The sequence below is a fragment of the Macrotis lagotis genome, chromosome X, assembly GCF_037893015.1.
Source record: "Macrotis lagotis isolate mMagLag1 chromosome X, bilby.v1.9.chrom.fasta, whole genome shotgun sequence".
NCBI lineage: Eukaryota > Metazoa > Chordata > Mammalia > Peramelemorphia > Peramelidae > Macrotis > Macrotis lagotis.
The window spans coordinates 624614291-624634590 of record NC_133666.1 but is presented as its reverse complement, the minus strand read 5'-3'; the positions used below and the strand labels follow the sequence as shown (position 1 = coordinate 624634590).

Sequence of the window (20300 nt, the reverse complement as noted above, 5' to 3'; positions counted from 1 at the left end):
ATATCACATGAAGAGCAAAATGAAGGAACTGAGCATTTTTGGATTGAAAAGAAAAGATGTAGGGAGACCATTCCAGCTGTCTTAAGCCATTTGAAAGTTTGTCATATGAAGGAGGAATTAGTATGATTGAAAATTTTTTAGAGACCCCCTAGCTTGGTATCCAGAGAAAAAAAGACCATAACAATTAGAACTGCCTCAGATGGGATAGACTAGAGAGAAAAGTAGGTGGTAGTTCCCCCTCCTTGGAGGTTTTCAAACAGAGATGGAATGACTACTTGTCAGATATGCTGTAATGAGTAGGCATTTCAGGTAGGGTTTGGACTAGGTAGCTGCTGAGATTCCTTTCATATATATATACGTATATATATGTATATGTATATACATACATACATACATATATATATATATACATATATATGTGTGTGTGTGTGTATATATATAGATATATTTGGTATATTTGGTTTCTTGCAAGGCAAATGGGGTTAAGTGGCTTGCCCAAGGCCACACAGCTAGGTAATTAAGTGTCTGAGGATTTGAACTCAGGTACTCCTGACTCCAGGCTGGTGCTCTATCCACTGTGCCACCTAGCCACCCCTAGCTCTGTGATTTTGAGCAAGTCACTTAACCCTGATTGTCTCACATCCAGGACCATATCTGATCTTCCTGATCCACATATGGTCACTGGACCCAGATGGCTCCTGAGGAGAAAGGTGATTTAGTACAGCAACCCCTCACTTAAATACCCAGTTCATATGCTTGTCATGGCATCACCCTCCCGACACCCATGATCATCTTTGGGCAAAAAACAATAACAAATCTTCTCTATTTACATGTTGTCTATTTAGTTTCTTGAAGGCAGGGAAAGCTTAGTACTTGTTGACTGACTGACTGACTATTTGAGTGAACTAGTAGGTTGTCATCTTTTTTAAGTAGAAGGGGAGATGGAGAGAGAGTTTAGGGAGAAAATTTGAGATTGAGAGATGTGCTTTTCAAATATTAATAGCATTTCTTTCCATTCTTTATTTTTTTTGTTTTGTTTTGTTTTTAGGTTTTTGCAAGGCAAACGGGGTTAAGTGGCTTGCCCAAGGCCACACGGCTAGGTAATTATTAAGTGTCTGAGACTGGATTTGAACCCAGGTCCTCCTGACTCCAGGGCCTGTGCTCTGTCCACTGCGCCACCTAGCCGCCCCTCCATTCTTTCTTAAAGTATTTTAATAACCTCCTCCCATTTCTTCCCCTTCACTCCATCCTTCATTCCTTTAATAATGGTATTAAAGAATGCCAATATTGCTAAAAAATTACTTTTATTATATGTCATGTCACTTCTTTGATAATTTCAATATTGTAGATTGGGGAGATGGTTAGATTTTTAAGGGAATCTAAATTTTTTGCACTTTTTTGTTGTGTTTTTTTATTTTACAAAATAAAAAAATTGTCAGGTGTGCAGCATGACAGGATGAGAGGAGAGGATTCATAATATAAAGCAACCAATTTCAATTTTTAGAAATCCTTTATAATATTAAGTATTGTGTTCAAAGTTGTCCATCTTTTCTTTGCTTCCTTGTAGGGTTTCTTCTGTTCTCTGCAATGTACTGTTTATATTTTTCCTACTACTTCCCCCTTAGGACAGCTATAATTAAGCATGGATATATACATATACACATATATAGGCATATGCACAAACATAAACACACTTCTATACATACACATACCTATATATATATAATATATATAAAAATATATAGACAGTTATATATGGGGGTGTGTATGTGTGTGTGTATATATATATATATGTATGTATATATATATATATATATATATATATATATTTGGTTTGTGTATATCTGTCATTTTTATAACATTTTCTGGAAGCAACAACTCCTCCTCATTCTTCTACTTCACTTCTAATGGGTACTTTATTCAATTGCCCTTCAAAGAATCTCATTACACACCTTTCTATATCCCCTTCCTCACTGATCTACAAACCTTTAATCTTTTCCTAAACAATTTTTACAACTAGTATTCTGACAAAGGACTCATTTCTAAAATATAGAGAACTGAGTCAAATTTATAAAAGCAAAAACCAAGCCATTCCCCTTGACAAATGGTCAAAGGATATGCAGAGGTAATTTACAGATGAGGAAATCAAAGCAATCCATAGTCATATGAAAAATTTCTCTAAATCATTACTGATTAGAGAAATGCAAATTAAGTGTCTCTGAGGTACCACCTCACACCCCTCAGACTGGCCATTATGACCAGAAAAGACAATGATCAATGCTGGAAGGGATCTGGAAAATATGAGACACTAATGCATTATTGGTGGAGCTTTGAACTCATACGACCTTTCTGGAAAGCAATCTGGGATTATAACCAAAGGGCAATAAAAATGTGTATGCCCTTTGATCCAGCAATACCACTACTGGGTCTATACCCTGAAGAGATCATGAAAAAGGGTAAAAACATCAGTTGTACAAAAATATTCATGGCTACCCTGTTTGTGGTGGCAAAGAATTGGAAATTGAGTGAACGTCCTATGTACATTATGGGACATATGGAAGAATATGGATATTGTTCTATTAGAAACCAGGAGGGTTGGGAATTCAGAGAACTCTGAAAGGAATTGCATGAACTGATGCTGAGTGAGATGAGCAGAACCAGAAGAACATTGTACATCCTAACAGCAACATGAGGGCAATGATCAACCTTGATGGACTTGCTTATTTCATCAGTACAACAATCAGGGACAGTATTTGTGATGGAGAATACCATTGGTATACAAAGAGGAAATTGTGGAGTTTGAATAAAGACCAAATACTATTACCTTTAATTTTTTTAAAAAACTATCTTATTATGAAATTTTGCTATCTCTTATATTTTATTTTTTTTCCTTAAGGATATGATTTCTCATCACATTCAGTTTTGATCAATGTATAGCAAGGAAACAATGTAAATACTATCAGACTGCCTCCTGTGGTGGGTGGGTGGGGAATTCAAAATTCATTATTCAATATATTCAAAATTCAAAAAACAATAAAATAAAATAAATCTTTCCTTAGACCATTTTACTTTTTTAAGAGTCTTGTCCTCAGCTCTACCCCTCTTTCCTTCTGACTACCCAATTACTAATAACAACTTTTGGGGGGGGGGGGGTTGCTAGGCAATGGGGTTAAGTGGCTTGCCCAGGGCCACACAACTAGGTAATTATTAAGTGTCTGAGGCTGGATTTGAACTCAGGTACTCCTGACTCCAGGGCCGATGCTCTATCCACTTTGCCACCTAGCCACCCCTACTAATAACAATCTTAAGACATTGTTTACATTTCCAAGTGTAGATAGTAAGCAATTTATTCTATTAAGTGCCTCGTAATTCATCTTTGATAATTATCTTATATTTCTCTTGATTCTTACATGTCAAGTTTACTAATAAGTTCAGATCTTTTTGCAACAAAATCCTGAAAGTCTGGCAATTCATTGAATATTCATTTTTTTCATTCAGGATTATGTTTAAGCTTTTCTGGGTATGATATTTTGGGCCACAACCTCAATTCCTTTGCTCTTCAATATGTTGTGTTCCAAGATCTGCATTCTTTTTTAATGTAGTCACTGCTAGGTCTTGTGTAATTCTACTCGTAGTTCTACCATATCTGAATTGGTTTTTCCTTGTTATTAATATTTTCTCCTTAACCTGGAGGTTTTAGAATTTAGTTCTGATATTCCTGTTAATTTTCCTCCTAGGATCCCTTCCAGGTGGTGATCAATTAAATTTTTTCTATTTCTACTTTCCCTTGTTTTAACACTTCAGGACAATTTTTAGTTCTTGTATCATTTTATGATTTTTTTTTAATCATAACTTTCAGGGAGTCTGATTATTATGTTTTCTCTTCTTGATCTGTTCTTCAGATTTGTTACAGTTTTTTGTGGGGTATTTCACCTTTTCTATTTTTTTATTGTTTACATTTTATTTTATTATTTCTTGGTCTTTCATAGCTTCATAGCTTCCCTTACCCAGTTTTAATATTCAGAGTGATTTTCTTAAGATTCTGGATCACCTTTTCCATTTAAAGACTTTTTTGAGTTCTCTGATTTATTTTTTTTTTTTTAGGTTTTTGCAAGGCAAATGGGGTTAAGTGGCTTGCCCAAGGCCACACAGCTAGGTAATTATTAAGTGTCTGAGACCGGATTTGAACCCAGGTACTCCTGACTCCAGGTCCGGTGCTTTATCCACTGCGCCACCTAGCTGCCCCTTCTCTGATTTTTTTTTTTTTTTTTTTTTGAGCAGACAACCATTTGACTGTATTCTTTGAGGGAGGTGAAGCTTTTTTTCCTTCAGCAACTTGCCCCAGTCTTCTCTATTCCCATAGTAATTGTCTATGGTTAGATTCTTTGCCTTTGCTTGCTCATTTAAAAACATTTTTTTAGCAGCTTGTTATTATATCCACCTCTAGTTCTGGGGTGTGGGAGATGGTGTCTCTGACTGCAGGAGCTTTGTCCTGGGCCCAGTCTCCGCATTCCTTTCCCCTCCCCCTCCAAACCACAGCTGGGGCCCCTTAGCACATTGTGCTGGAAATGATCTTACTCCTTGAGAACCATCCAGTGACTGTAACCTTCAGTTCTTCCTCTGGCTTGGAATCAAGACCAGGAATTCAATTCTATTGTGAGCATCCACAACCAGCAGTACTCCCTTGTTACTGCCTCTGCAGCAAAGGTTCCCTCTCTTCCCCAGCTCAGATGCTGGACTTTCCACACTGACCCAGAAAAAGTAAAAATTCCTGTGAGCTGGAGAACTAGTCTTGCTTCACTCAGTAAGGAAACAATGTAAATACTATCAGACTGCCTCTTCTGGTTGCCCCAGAAGGAACAGACCTCTGCAGCAACTTTTGTTTGTTTTTGCTGCTCTACTTTCACCCTGAGGTGTTATTTATTCATTCAGTCATTCATTTATTTTTGCAGAGCAGTGGGGTTAAGTGACTTGCCCAAGGTCACACAGCTAGGTAATTATGTGTCTGAGGTAGGATTTGAACTCAGGTCATCCTGATTCTAGGACAGGTACTCTATCCACTGTGCTACCTAGCTTCCCCCTGTCATTTAATTTTTAAAAATTTCTGAGTGAGTTAACCTGGGAGAAAGATTACACTCCTTTAGAAATAGAGCACTCAGGAAGAAAGTACTGCTTGTGGGTAGGGTTTAATGTAGAATTAGTCACATCATTTTGTGAATATCCTAAAACAACTGATAGTTCAAAATGAATTTATATAACTTTGTAAAATATTCACAGTTCTTCAAACAAATTGAAAATACACAGTAGCAGAAATTGAAAGATTTATGATTGGTCGGTTCCTAGAGTGCTGAAGTTTCATTGAGTAGTGAAGCTTCCAAAGTTGTCACAACTGATTTTGTGCTCTTCAAGAAGAGGGCCTTGTATTTTCTACAGTATTTATAAGATTCTTTTAATGTACCAAGCAAAAAGTATAAACAATTTGTTATTGCCTTAGGTTATAGGAAAAGTACTACAGAATTCATACTTATCTGGCTTGTAACAAATGGGAATGAGTGCTCTAAATTTTGGAAATTTTGTTTGGGTTCAAAGAAAAGAACCGGGTTTGTGAACTTACACCAAGCCATTATATTAATAACAATAGTATAAAAAGTTGACTTTACCCTCATTCCAGCATGGGTCAGCCATGTACATTTACAAAGGTCAGAAAAGCAGAAAAAAGAACTAAAACAAAAATTGAGTAGTGTTTGAAGAGCCATCTTTAAAGTGACCTCAGAAAGTATATTGAATGTTCCTGAAATCTCCTATTTATTTTTAATTTTTTTCAAATGATTTAAATGTACAAAAATATTAGAAAGTGTATAGTTGTCCCTGAAGCTATAATTAATTCAGTAGATTAGTGTTCTGTTCATAGTATTATGATCTTCTGTTTCAGGGTATTGGGCTTTTTGATCAAGCCTATAAGCATTTGGTTTTCATCAAGTCAGTCTCCTGGGTCAGAAAACTTGTTGCATATTTAGATTATTTGATAAATTAACTAAACATATCAAAGATGTTCTTTGAGTTAAGTTTAATCCTTTTAGCTCAATGCAGTATCACTAAAATTTCAGGGTAGTCATAAAAGATATCAAAGAGCTAACAAAAAGGTTTCAAAATTGAATGAAAATGTTGAATTGCACAGCACTCTTAGGACTATTCCTTTCATGTCTTTTGGTAATAAATCTGAAACCTCTGAGTTTTAAGAGAAGATTGACTTACAGGGGAGTAAAGGGAAAAGTACTGATTGAGTAATGACTTTGTATTTTAAAAGTCTTTAAACATATTTTTTTCTTTAGCATTTAAATCAGATTGTGAACAATCTTGTATCTATTTTCTCCTTCACCAAGTAAGCACTTTTAACTTTGCTTCCTGAAAATTTGACTCTCTTCTAGAGCAGAACAATTCTAAGTCTACCCAAGGTCTCTGGAATTTATGTTAAGAATTTAGAAAGAACATTACTGACAGAACGAAATTTGGTTATTAAATAAAATTATTTTTCCTCTAAATGATTTGATGAAAAAAATAAAGAACTTTCCTATTGTCAATTTTGTTTTCCCTTCAGAAAATGAATAATGATTTGTTCCATCTTTCTGTTCATCTAGTGTTAAGTATTCGTGGTATTCAGGAAGAGGACCCCCCAGATGCTCAGCTAATGAGACTAGATAACATGTTGCTGGCAGAGGGTGTCTCCGGGCCTGAGAAAAGAGGAAGAGGAGGACCGTCGGCTGTAGCAGCAACATCAGGTGGCTGTCCAAATGACAATAGCATTGAACACTCTGACTACAGGGCCAAGCTGTCACAGATCCGACAGATATACCACTCTGAGCTAGAGAAATATGAACAGGTGATCTTTCTGCATGGAAGAGTTTTTATCATGTGAATGCGCATTTGTCAAAACCAAAACCAAATCAGATAATCTTGTTTCTTTTGTAGCACAGAATAGGGAATACGCTTAATTTAGTACAACTTTACAGAGATGCCAGATTTGGTTGAAAACACTTTCTTCTGCTGCTCTGAATATAGCTAAGATAAAAATCACTTGACACTGGTTACATTCAGCAGGCCAGTGTTTGAAAACCTTAGGGGTCTGATGGTTGCCATGTGGTAGAAGAGGAAGCAGAGACCTGGGGGCATGTCCAGTGTTGTGGAGTCATCCCCATGTGCTGAGATTAGATTTTAGTGGTGACTGTTCATCTCTGGGAGTTATATTGTTATTTGTCTGTGTGTTTCCTCCAGGCCTGCAGTGAGTTTACTACTCATGTCATGAACCTTCTTAGGGAACAAAGTAGAACAAGACCAATTTCACCCAAAGAAATTGAACGAATGGTCAACATTATCCATGGGAAATTCAGTACCATCCAGATGCAGCTGAAGCAGAGCACATGTGAAGCCGTGATGATCCTGCGTTCCCGGTTTCTAGATGCCCGGTAAGGAGGAGTGTACAGGCACAGCATTCTGCCCTGGTTCTGCCAGATTGTCTCCTAGCCACATTTCTAGACCCTTCTCTGAATGTCTCATGTATTACTGGGTATGAGAATTCAGAGAAGGTGCAGGTTTTTGCACTGAGTGACCATCAGGCTACACAGATATTTTCTAGACTGGCATATTCAGCACCTACTCTGTGCCAGGTACTATGCTAAAAATGCTGAATGAAGTACAAGATCTCTTAGGAAAATTGATTTCATTGATATAAGGATTTTTTCAAGAGTCTTGAATATTGGATAGAGGTGGCTAGGTGGCACAGTGGATAGAGCACCAACCCTAGAGTCAGGAGTACCTGAGTTCAAATCCAGCCTCAGACACTTAATAATGATTACCAAGCTGTGTGGCCTTGGGCAAGCCACTTAACCCCACATGCCTTGCAAACCCCCCCCCCCAAAAAAAAAGTCTTGAATATTGGAGTTTTAGAAAATATTTATAGTAATGACTCAGACAATTACATGTTTTTGGAAGCTGGCAAGTCCCTTGACTTCTCTTTGCTTCAGACAACTCTACTCCCTTAGCTCAAGTAATAACTCAAATATATATAGTACCATAGGCAAAGTATTTTTAATGTGAACTGAAGGATAAAGGACTCTCTGATCAGTCTGTTTTTTTTTTTTTCCAGGCGAAAGCGGCGTAATTTCAGCAAGCAAGCAACAGAAGTCCTGAATGAGTATTTTTATTCTCACCTGAGCAACCCTTACCCCAGTGAAGAAGCCAAAGAAGAGTTAGCCAAGAAGGGCGGCATCACTGTCTCCCAGGTGACTGGCCTTCCAAGGGCTGGACAGGCCAAATCGGGAGGGGACAGATGGGAGGCCCAGCTGTGGCCATTTCATCACTAAGTCATCCATTCTGCTAAAAGATGTCAAGCAAGTGGGAAGCTTTTAGAATAGAAGAGAATTCAAGAACTAGAAGAGAACTCAAAGGTCAGCTAATCCAGTCATTTTTCCATTTGTTGAAGAAACAGATCCAGAACTGTCCAGTATTTCATGAAGATTTAGTGATATTTTTCTTTATACACATTTGTAATGGAATAATCATTTTAATCAAGTAGGTGATATTGATGATAAAATAATCATAACTAACATTTATAAAGCAACTTAAATTTTTAAGAAGTGTAAGATAACCTGTAAAATGTTTTGCAACTCTTAAAAATGTCATATAAATGCTAGCTATCATTATTACACATATTATCTCATTAGAGCAATGCAACATTTCTATAAGGTAAGTATTATGGATATTTTTGTCCCCGTTTTCCAGAAACTGAAGTTCAGAGACATCATATGATTTACCTATAGTCACACTGCCTAATAAATGCTAACAGTAGGCTTCCTAATTTTCAGCCATGCATCTGAGCCCTTCCATCTCTTCAAGTTGCTGACTCTTCTTTTGCCCCTTTGACACGTAACAAATTATATATATATATATGTAGGGAAGTAGGTACAATGGCATGTGTTATTATCTGGGGCAGAAGAGGCAACTGACCTCGATACTGCATGTTTCTCATAAACACTCAAAGGAAGTCTTGTCCTGGCCATAAATGGATTAAAAATCCTAGGGATAGCCTTTACTAGCCCTTTCTCTGTCCACAGGTGTCTAATTGGTTTGGCAACAAGAGAATCCGGTACAAAAAGAACATGGGGAAATTTCAAGAAGAAGCTAATATTTATGCAGCAAAGACAGCAGTGGATGCAGCTACTGTGGTGACCCAAGGAAACCAGGCAAATTCCCCATCTACTCCTTCCTCTGGTGAGTGAGGAACTACTCCATCAGAGTTGACTTGGCTTGACTTCTCTGCAATAGTAGGTGCTGCCAAGTACACTCCAGTTGATTTTTGCTTCTGGTCATTCTATTTCACCTGGAACAAGAGATGCCTTTGTATAAGGATGAATGATCTCTGGTCTGTGTGGGAATGCCACTGCTTCCTCTCTTAGAGCAAGTGGATGAAAAAATTGAGATGCACCTTTTAAAGAGGCCCAAAGCTCCTCTTCTCCACAACAGTCTTTCAGTGACTCCTTATTGGGAGGCACTTACCTAAGATGAGGTGTCTGCTGTGATGGTGATAAAAATAAAACACTTGATTAACTTGGGTCCAGTTCTTCATCTGACCTACCCATTTAGAGCTTTAAACTAATAGCTCTAAACAGAAGTGAAGGCTGGATGCCAGCCCAGAAATGTCTACTAACTTCCTGCCAAACTACACTGAACAACTAGGCAGATATAATTGTGTCTGCATGACTTTTTTTGCCTTTTTCAGGCTCCTCTGGCTCTTTCAAGATGACAAATTCTGGGGACTCCTTTATTAACCTACAGTCACTAACCTACCAGAGCTCCCCAGTGGGAGCCAGTGTGCAGTCACAGGTGAGTTTGGAGACCCTAAGTCATCTATACTTGTCATAATAGTCTCTAGAAGAGCTTTTCTCTAGAGATTTGAGACTCTCTGCTGGTCAACTTTAAGGACATGGAATTGCAGAGAAAGTCCTAGATTTCTAAACTCTTGATTTTTTTTCCAACATTTTTCTGTCCTCTAAAAATCAATAGCTTTCTTAAATCTGTGACATATGCCATCCTAGGTTAACCTTCCAGAAAATGTAGTACCATGCCTGCAGCTTGGGTGTTTGGGTAAGTTTACTGCAGATGGGAAGCAGTGTTTGGATTATGTCCTTCTGGTCTAGGAGGATAAGTTTGTATCAATCAGCCAACGTTTTCTTCGCTTCCACCTCCTAGAATCCCTTGTCTCCTTTGAGACATCTCTTACTTTCTGTGTGAAGCTCTACCTCTCATCCCTGTAACTCCAACCCCCATATAGCTAGTTTTTTTTTTCTTTGTAGGTTTTTGCAAGGCAAATGGGGTTTAAGTGGCTTGCCCAAGGCCTCACAACTAGGTAATTATTAAATGTCTGAGTCTGGATTTGAACTCAGGTACTCCTGACTCCAGGAAAGTGGGGGTGAAGGAATGGTATAAACCAGTCCTTCTCCACTCACTGCTCTATCCACTGTGCCACCTAGCCACCCCACCATAGCTAGTTTTACTATAATGCAACATCCCTAAACATCACCATGCTATGCAAAGTTGTACCACATGAGTCAGGAACAAAAACTTTTGTCAATGACATTGAAAAAAAGACAGGAACCTAATCAAAATGGTAGCCCTGTTTGTTTTGTTTCAGATACTACATTAAATAGCAGTAGTGTCAGTGACCTAGCACTGCCACTTGGTTTGCACCTCTGTTTCCACAGGACCCATGCTGACAGTCTCAAACAAATTGGATAGGCTGAAACTTCAGTCTTTGGAATCCACAGGTCATGTTGGAAAGTGGGGGTGAAGGAATGGTATAGACCAGTCCTCCTCCACTCACTGCTCCTCTTGCAGAAGATAAACAGTAAATGTGGACATTTACCTTGAAAAAGACCAAAAGTTTGCTCATGGAAATGGACATTAGAAGGGTTGTAGCTTATGAGTTACTGTAAAGCTGTGCAGTCTTCTATATTCTCACTTTTTCTCAGATGAAACCATACATAAGTAAACTCAAAATTCATATTCTGTTATATATCAGGCACATTGGAACAAATTTGCATTTCAAAACAAGTCCTTATAACAGAATTGACTTTTTTTTATGATGTAGGCATATCTTTGTATACATGTTATCTATCCTGATAGAAAACAAGTTCCTTGAGGGGAGGATGATTTTGCTTTTGTCATTGTATCTCTAGTGTTTAGTCTAGTGCCTAAGGTAGATGCTTATTAAATCCTTGTCAATTGGTTAATTGAATATTAATTATTTCCAAGTCATTGTTTTCAGCATTATGGACCATAAGAAGAAATAAGATGTAGGACTTAACTTTTCTTTTCAAATAGCTTAACTTATTCGATAAAATGACATTCTAGAAAGGTACAGACAATAAGCAAAAAGCTAGATGTGCTCAGTTTAGAGGAGGACGTTCTCTTTTTGACCAGGAAATAGAAAAAAGCTTCATAGAGGAGGTGATAGAGGTGCAGAATTCCACTCCAGGATGAGAATGTTTGGGGTGAGAAAATTCAAAGTATGGGTAAAAGTAAGTAGACAGTTTGGTGTGAGTGAGGAAAAAAGGGTTTTTGAAGATGAACTGAATAAGAAGGCTGGGGAAAGTGGTGCCTCAGCAAAGCCTTCAGAGCTCCCCTTGTAGGCCCTAGTCAGGTGCTGCTGAGTAAGGCTCTATGTCACTTTCTACACAGAAAACTACAGATCCCCCCTCCCCCAGCACTTACTACACTGCTGACCTCTCCCAAACCTGATGATATGAAAACTCCTCTGTGTCTTTGAATATATTTAACACATATTTATATGTTGTCTTCCAATGTCAGCTCCTCAAGACCAGGGACTGTTTGACTTTTGTTTTTCTATCCCTAATGCAAAACTGGGGACCTGGCAAATAGAAGCATTTAACGTGGGATGAAACAGTATGTAACAGTATGTAGCAGTATGTTCCAGAGAACTGGGACAGGTCTAGTGATGGACTGATTAGAAAGACACTGAAGGATGTAAGCTGGGGCTGGGAGAGTATCGATGGGGATAAAAAGGAGGGGATGGCTCTCTGTAGAATCTGTGCAGGCTGTCTGCTGATTAGCTGCTTAAATGCAGGAGAGGGCTGCAGGCACAGTGATTGGTAAGAGTCATGGGAGTGGGGGGAGCAAAAGAGAAAGAAAGAAGATGGATGCAAAATAATTAGGTGGAGGAAAGAGGAAAAATGCCAGAAAAGTGAGGGTTTGATGTAGTTCAAGGAAATTGACTCATGCTGGGCAAGAAGAAAATAAAAAGTAAAACCATTGTTACTTTCAGAAATCTGTACAGGCAACCAAGGAAAGAAATTTCTAGGGATTGGGGGAGAACCCCCAACAGCTTTCACTTGAACTAGACCCAGAGCAGGGCTAGGAACTTTAATAGGCATAAGTGGAGGAAGAGCTTCCTGGGTGAGACTCACAGGCAGGAGACAGAAGCTCTGCTCTCTGTGCAGGGTGGAGACTTCAATGTGAAATTAGTTGGGAAAGAAAATTTGGAGCCAGATTTACAAAGAACTTAAATGCTAAATGAGAGGGTGCGTATTTTGTCATCATGATGATGATGTTTGTTCTTTGTTCTCAGAAGTAGACCATGATATCGGGAGGTGATAGCATAACAAGTGAATTGGAATTGAGTTGGGGGGGGGGGTTGCTCTGCTAAGTCACCAGCCTTACTTTCTCCACCAGAGTCATCTGGGTCCAGTGGCCAGATATGGATCCAGGATGATTGGAGATGACCCCAGATGGAAGGCCCATCAGGAGTAAATGACTTAACCAGTTTCCTAAAGAGAAATGGGAAGGCAGCTTCTGAATTGGACTGGGATTGGGTGGGGGAGGAGTAGAAAGGTGACCTGGTCAGACCTGTAGAAATGTCCATGACCCTTTGGCCATTTTTGCTATTTTTGTGATGTCAGTCAGGAAACTGTCAAAGTAGTCCAGGTGAGAAATGATGAGATCTTAATTACAGTGATGGCAGTGTGAGTGGAGATGGGTACAGACAAGTGTGTTTATGGAGGTAGATGAAGTCATTGAAAAAGTGTGAAAAAAAGAAGAGCTATATTAGATAATCCAGTAAAGGGACAGTGAAAAAGAATGGTTAGACAAGTAGGAACCAGGACAGAGATATATGGAAAACGAGGGAGCAGCAAATATCCAGGAGGTATTAGTGGTTAGCAGGATCATACATGACTGAAAGAAAGGTCAAGAAGGATAAAGATTGAAAAAAAGGCATTAGTTTTAGCAATTAATAAATCCTTGGTAACTTGGGTGGTTGATGGTAAATTAGATTATAAAAGTTTGAGAAGGAATCAGGGTATCAGAAAATAGAGGAAATGAGTAGAGACAGCTTTTTTTAGGGTTTTGACAGTGAAGGGAAGAGAGAAAGATTTTTGAATGTTTGACTTATAAAAACAATAATTTGAAGAAATAAAATGTTTGAAGAATTATCTCTTAGAAGAAGGATTAAACTCATTCTGTTTGGCTCCAAAGGGCAGAAGGAGGATACATATCCTTGGACCAGCACTGGGGATACCAACTCAAAATTGAGACAGTCCCTGTTCTATCAAGGAAACAATGTGCACCCATCTAAATACATAAAAATGAATCAAAAGGGAAGTTTTTGAGAGAATAAGGTTGTAGTGGGATGAGAAAACCTTCTAGAGGTTTTTTGAGTGGTCTTTGAAGAATTCAGAAATCTTAAACTGTAAGAAGAGAGTGCAGCCCAGGTCTGGGGCATGGCCTGGGCAAAGAAAAAAACTACCTTTTTGGCGGAATTGAAGAGTGCGTGAAAGATACTTTATTTCAGGCTATAATTGAAATAAGAGAAAATGAGGTTAAATATGAAATTTTATTCTCTAAAAACCTATAGATGGAAAACATCATTAAAAGTGTCAATCTAGGGTGGCTTGGTGGTGCAGTGGATAGAGCACTGGCCCTGGAGCCAGGAGTACCTGAGTTCAAATCTGGCCTCATAGAGTTAATAATTGCCTAGCTGTGTGACTTTGGGCAAGTCACTCAACCCCATTGCCTTGCAAAAAAAAAATAAAAATTTTTAAAATGTCAACCACAATACAAAGTTTGTGAGGCATATTTATACAGAAAGGACAGTCATAAAACTGAGACAACCAATGAGATTTCATATAGATGGCATAGTTATACAATATGATCCTTTAATAAGGTATAATATTTGCTTCAAATTCCTATGCATAAGAATCCCACTTAAGCTAGTTAGGGAATGTTTACAAACAAAAAAGAATTTATCTCTCTTCATTCAAGATCTTGTGATTTATTGATCAAGATAAAGGAATGTATTGCTTTTAAGGCCTACCAGATAGTTTTGACAGACGCAGTCAACAAGTTAAGGAGAAGAGTAGGCCTTGACATAGCAGATTGACATTTTTTTACCTAGAGACAACATGATTTATAACCAGTTATTTATGAGCAGTTTTTGATCAGAAACATAATTTTCACAAATTTTGATCTTCAGGATGATAGAGATGTTTATGAAGCAGAGGAATGTAAAAAAAAAAATCTCTACTTTGAATGAATAAATGAAAAGGGCATTTATGAGATATTTATTGTGTGCTAGGTACCAAGCATAGGAAATAGAAATCTGAAAATTCCTTGCTCCCCAAGTGCTTTCATTCTAATAAGGGAAGACTACACATAAAAGGACAGTTGGGGGAGGGGGGGAGAGAGTGCAGCAGGGCAGCAATGGGGGAGGGCTTAGACTGGTGAGTGGAGCCCTGGGTCCTAGCCAGAGATAACTGTTAACTTGTTAACTTAGAAGTTCCTTACCTCTTCTGACAGTGCCACGACCCCAGTAAGATCCTTAGCTTAGCTCATGCCTCAAGTCTCTTTCCCACTCCATGCCATTCTCAATTCACCTGTCAAATTCATTTCCCTAAAACACATTTGCCATTTCAATTTCCAGGACTGCCTATTACCATAAGAACCACATATAAAATCCTGCTTGTCCATTCCTACTTTTCCCATCTTCTTACACCCCTTCCCCTCCTCAAACTCAACTCCACAGTCCAGTGACAACCTTCTTGTTCCCCTCACAAGATCCTCCATCTCCCCTTTCTGGACATTTTCACCAGCTATTCCCATACCTGGCATATTCTTCTTTCTGCCCCTGGGCTTCCCCAACTTCCTTCTGGTCTCAGCTAAAGGCTCCCTCCCTTCCAGAAGCCTTTCCCAATCTGTTTAGTGCCTTTTTTCATGGTTACCTCTGTACAGTTTATCTCTGTACCTCTTGTCTGTGAATAGACTGTTTGCATCAAGCTCTAAAATCATCAAGAACAGGATTGTCTTTTGCATTTTGTTATCTCCTAAGCTCAGCATGGTGCTAGGCACTCTTGGGCATTTTAATAAGTGTTTATTGAGTGACTGAGAGGTCTAGACCTACAGACCCACTGAGCTCCTGATAATTGCAATTCCCTCTGACCTCAGCCATTTCTGTTTTTATTCTTATAGTATATAGGAAACAAGAGACAGAAGTCTGCCACCAGTAAAATAAAGGTACATACTTAAAGGGTTTTTAATTTATAGAACAATAGTAATGTTACCAATTGCACTGTCTTCAAATCTTTCAATATGGTCAAAGATGAACAAAGAGAAACCCCTCATTTGGATTAAACAAAAAAGACTACCACTCTTAGTTTGATTAGCTAGAGCACAAAGATATTACCACCATCACCTAAGCTTTAGTAACCAGACTAATTCTCTAAATTTAAAGGAATTAAGATCTACCTTAGCTTAGTGAATAGAGCTACTTTTGGAATTAGGAAAACCTGTGTTCAAATTCAGTTTCTGACCCACACTGGCAATTCAATCTCTCAGTGGTGAGGCAGGGTACAAACCTGCATTGTATAGTGATTCCTCAAATCTCTGAAATCCTAAATCCAGACCTGATCTCTATTGCATGAAGGAAAATTAATTAGGTCTTTGGTTCAGGTGTGCCCAGGGACTTCAGACTCTAAGACATTGTCATCATAGCAACATCATTTAGGCCTTTAGTGCTATGTGCTTCCACAGGAATGACAGAACCAGCCCTCTATGTAGAAATGTCACTGGCATCTGTTTAATTTGAGGCTGGCACCAGAATTAGGAGATTGTTGTAATAATTCACATGAGAGATGATAAGAACTTGAACTAGCTATCCAAAGTAGAAGGGGCTGCCTCCTCCTTGGCGGATGACTGCTTAGCAGATGTGTTATGGAGGGCTTGTGTGCACTAGACAACAATGAAGATCTCTTTCAACTCTGAAATTTTGGCTTGAATTCTGAAGAAGTGTTTCAAGAAAATAGATACAGATACCACTTGTACAGTTTCAGAACCATAGAATCTTTGCATTAAAAGAGAACTGGCCTCTCTCCTGGAATCCCCCCCCCCCCCCCATACCTCAGGTTTTAGTGAGGAAAGTCCTATGTCTTGAGACCTTGATTTGCTTTTCTCTGCTGCTTAATCAAACCCTGCCCTGCCCTGCCCTATCCTTTGGGCCCAATAGGGAAGAATGCCTTCCCTCCTCAACCTAAATTTATTGGTGAAGAGATTTGGGTACAGATGGATTTGGAAGCCCTGCCCTCTGCAGCTTCATCTGAGGTGAAAGCTGGAGCTACTTTGGGGGCTGAAAACCCCTGACACCCTCCCATTCAAGGCCTTTGTTTCAGGGACCCGGAAGCTTCTCAGTTTTGAGGATGATAACTAAACTCTTAGGTGATGGACTGATCTTGTTTGATCACAACCTGTGAAGTGATTGCTGTGATTGTCCATTTTATTTGGATGAGGAAACAGTCTAGGAGGTTATCCTGTAGTGACCTGTGTTAGTAAATGCTGGGGCTAGACCTGTATTCAGCACTTTTCCTGATGACAAGTCCCACACTCCATCTGCTGCGCCACCTAGCTGTCATTCTCCTTGTTACACATCTACTCCTTACTCCCTCCCCACAACATTCTGAGTAAGTGTGGGGGTGATTAGAATGTAAGGCCTAGGTTGTAGAAATATGATAATTTTACCGTAGGGGTTTTTCCCCCTTTGAAATTAGCTGGAACATATGAAATGATAGGGTTATGTTGGTGTTGTTACAGATGGATTCTTTACATCATGTTATACACCAGACGAGCAGATACGACTCCCTTGTTGGAAACCCTTTGTATACGACGCAACGAATTGATGTGAGTTACAGAATCCTTCACTGAAGTTTACAAATAAGTATTTCACCACCTATGGGGCAATGTCTGTTTGAGGCTATATGTACAGAATAAAAATCTCTTGACTCTCAAGTACACATTCTCAAACACAACCCCTCTTCCTTTCTTCACGAGAGCCATTGGTATATCTAGTTGGAGAATTGGTCTTCTCTAGTCTAAGATGCATCCATAATGTAATTTTGGTTGCTAATCTTTTCTTCCGTTAAACTAGTATCACAATGCTTAGGTTTCCTAAGGATTGTTTATGCTAAAGTATAGTAATACAGTGGCATTTTGTGATATCAGGACACCCTGAAGAACTTTAGATTTGATTGTACAGCATGGGATATACTGGCACAGGACCGCCTAGCATGGCATGCCCTCATCAGTGAGGGTGCTGTGCTCTATGAGGAAGGCAGAATTGAAGCAGCTCAAAGGAAACAAAACGTTACACACAAAGTTTAGAGTAAGCACCCCCAGTGTTCACATAGACTATTTGTGCCCAACCTGTGGTAGGTAGAGCATTCCGAACTCGTATTTATCTGATCAGCCACAGTCGACATACTATAATTGGTCTCAAATATAGTGATTCCATTTTGGTGGTCTTCCATAATGAAGGACAAGAACCAAGCAGTGATCTGGGAAAAACCCAGAGATATAAATTGGAAGTTCAAAAGTAAAGTTCACAAAGTAAAGATACTTGTTTTTTGAATAGTCTACAAAAAGTCTGATTAGTTTTAGTCTGATTTTTCCTATGTAAAACAGATGTTTATCTTGTTATCCTGTAGTATCTTCTGATATCTTGCATGATCTTTTTTCTAGCAAAAACTCTCTTACTTTGCTTTTCGCTGGAATTTTTTCTCTCTTTAGTATTTACTCTCATTTTTCTAGTGAAGACTTGATCCTTTACTCTCCTTTTTAAGTGTTGGTATTTGTGAACCTTTTTTACTGGATGCCCATTTTTAAAAAGTCAAAGCTGAAGATGTAGCTCACTGACATAATATTAATGATATTGTCATTGCCAAAACAGGTGGCTAGATAATTTTAGTTTTTGCAAGGCAAATGGGGTTAAGTGGCCTGCCCAAAGCCACACAGCTAGGTAATTATTAAGTGCCTAAGGCCGGATTTGAACTCAGGGCTGGTGCTCTATCCACTTAGCCACCTAGCCGACCCTAGATCTTCTTTTGACGTTGTTTCTTCACCCAGAAAAGTCCATCTTCTCTGGGTTTTGTATTGGTCTTCTGCCACAAAAAGCTAATTTCAAGAGCTCCTTACTCATTTTTCAAGCCTCATAGTCCAATTACAGGACTGAGGAGCTCAGTACTTAAATGTTTTTTCTGAAAGGGAAGAAGAAAAAAAATGTTGACATTGCATATAGCAGAACAGTTTCATTGGACAAAATTGATCCTACCCTTTCCTAGTTCTGAGATCTGGGCAGGAAGACTCTTATGTTGCTGACACATGATTAGCCCTATTTTGACTTCCCTTCTCCATTAATCTTCTATTTATTTCCAGACAAATGGCAGCTGGCAGGATGCTACCACCCCATCATCTATCACTTCACCTGCCGGGGACCCAGGCAGTGTTAATTCGGATGCATCTAATTAAGTTTGGGACCTATTGATGAGAGGAAAGAGGTCATTAGTGTAATTTGTCATGTTTGCCAATATTCTTATTTTTACAACTTGACACACAGCTAATTACCTCAGAAAACCTGGAACCAATAGAAGATTGTGATTACAGTGACACCTCTCTACCTCTCAACCTGACGCATTGGAGTTACCTTTTTACTTAGATCCATTGGGATTTAAAATGATTTGAAAACCTGTTTCCTCTTCCTAACCAAATTCATTTTTTAAATAGCAATTTTATGGTAAAAATTTGAAGTGTCTCTTCTAGAACTTGTCATAAATTTTTCAATTAAAAATTTTGACTTATTTTAATTTCCATGTCCTTTTTTACTATAAGATTTTTGTTCTAGGTGATAGTTACTAACAATTTAAAACTGTATTGTACTTGTACACGTTCTGTGTATTGTAATTTTGTATACGGAAATAAAAATTTCTGTTAACTCAAGAGTCATTCTATGAATTCTGAGCTAATTGACCTGAAACAAACATAATTTTACCAGGATTTTTATTGAAATTTACTCTAAGTAGAAAGTTAACATCCTGTATTATTATTTCATGTAGTTCTAATTTCATGTCTTTGTAAATTCAGATTTCCCTGTGAATAGGTTTGTGCATTTCTGGAAATATTGATACAAAATCTACCATTTTCAGTTGAAAGATTATCAAAGAGAATAAAGTTCCAAAGCTTTTTTCCTTTTTGTCTGTGCTGAGTCTTCTCTTATTATTGATGATGTCTCAGATCCCCCCTCACTTTGCCCAATTTCCTTGGCTTTTCTTAGAATGAGAGCAGTGGGGAAGCTAGTTGACAGTGATGCTTTTTGGCATGTTAATACCAGCATCCAGATTGCATGTCAGTGTCCATCTGAATAGCTCTGAACCTGAATCAGGAAGCACAGTCCCACTGAATATCTGGAGAGAGACTGAGAAGCAGAAGAGATGTCAGGACAAGGAGTTTGAGTGTGCAGCTGATTGGAGCAGGGTCAGAGACCTGAACTGGGGCCAGAAGCATTTGTAGAAAGAAAGGCAGAGAAACTAATTTACTCAATTGAATCATATATTTATTAAAATGTGCAAGATGAAAAAAAAATTTAACATGCAAGGTAATAGATAGGGACAAAAAATGAAATAGTCCAAGTCCTCAGGGAAGTTATAAGCTATATAAGTATTGGGGGGAGAGACAGGATATAAAAGAAGGTTCAGCTGAATGAAAAGACCCAGAGATGTAGAGGATACAGGAATGGAACAAATGTAAGTCTGATGAGCTGATCCACCTTATTCGATCAATAAGTGTTTATTACACACTCACTATGACTTTCTGTTAAGTGCTGGAGCTGCAAAGGTAAAAATAAAGTTTCTGTGCTCAAGGAGCTCACGTTCTACTGGAGGAAACAACATAAAACAAAACAACAAAAACTATAC

At 38.5% G+C, this 20300-nt stretch overlaps 1 protein-coding gene across 2 annotated transcripts in view; it reads left to right on the top strand.

Annotated features, from left to right (window-relative positions):
• Positions 1–19574, top strand: part of LOC141500249 (pre-B-cell leukemia transcription factor 4-like) — a 65448-nt gene extending 45874 nt beyond the window's left edge. Inside the window, exons 3-10 of one of the 2 annotated variants that reach the window (XM_074203306.1) lie at positions 6639–6880; positions 7273–7463; positions 8144–8279; positions 9111–9267; positions 9776–9879; positions 15535–15579; positions 17149–17235; positions 18766–19574. In XM_074203306.1, coding sequence (XP_074059407.1) covers positions 6639–6880; positions 7273–7463; positions 8144–8279; positions 9111–9267; positions 9776–9879; positions 15535–15579; positions 17149–17235; positions 18766–18858 — 1055 coding nt within the window. In that variant the 3' untranslated portion in view covers positions 18859–19574. The remainder of the gene's footprint in view (positions 1–6638; positions 6881–7272; positions 7464–8143; positions 8280–9110; positions 9268–9775; positions 9880–15534; positions 15580–17148; positions 17236–18765) is intronic. The other variant, XM_074203307.1, reaches the window with a different exon arrangement.
• The last annotated feature ends 726 nt before the right edge of the window (positions 19575–20300 follow it).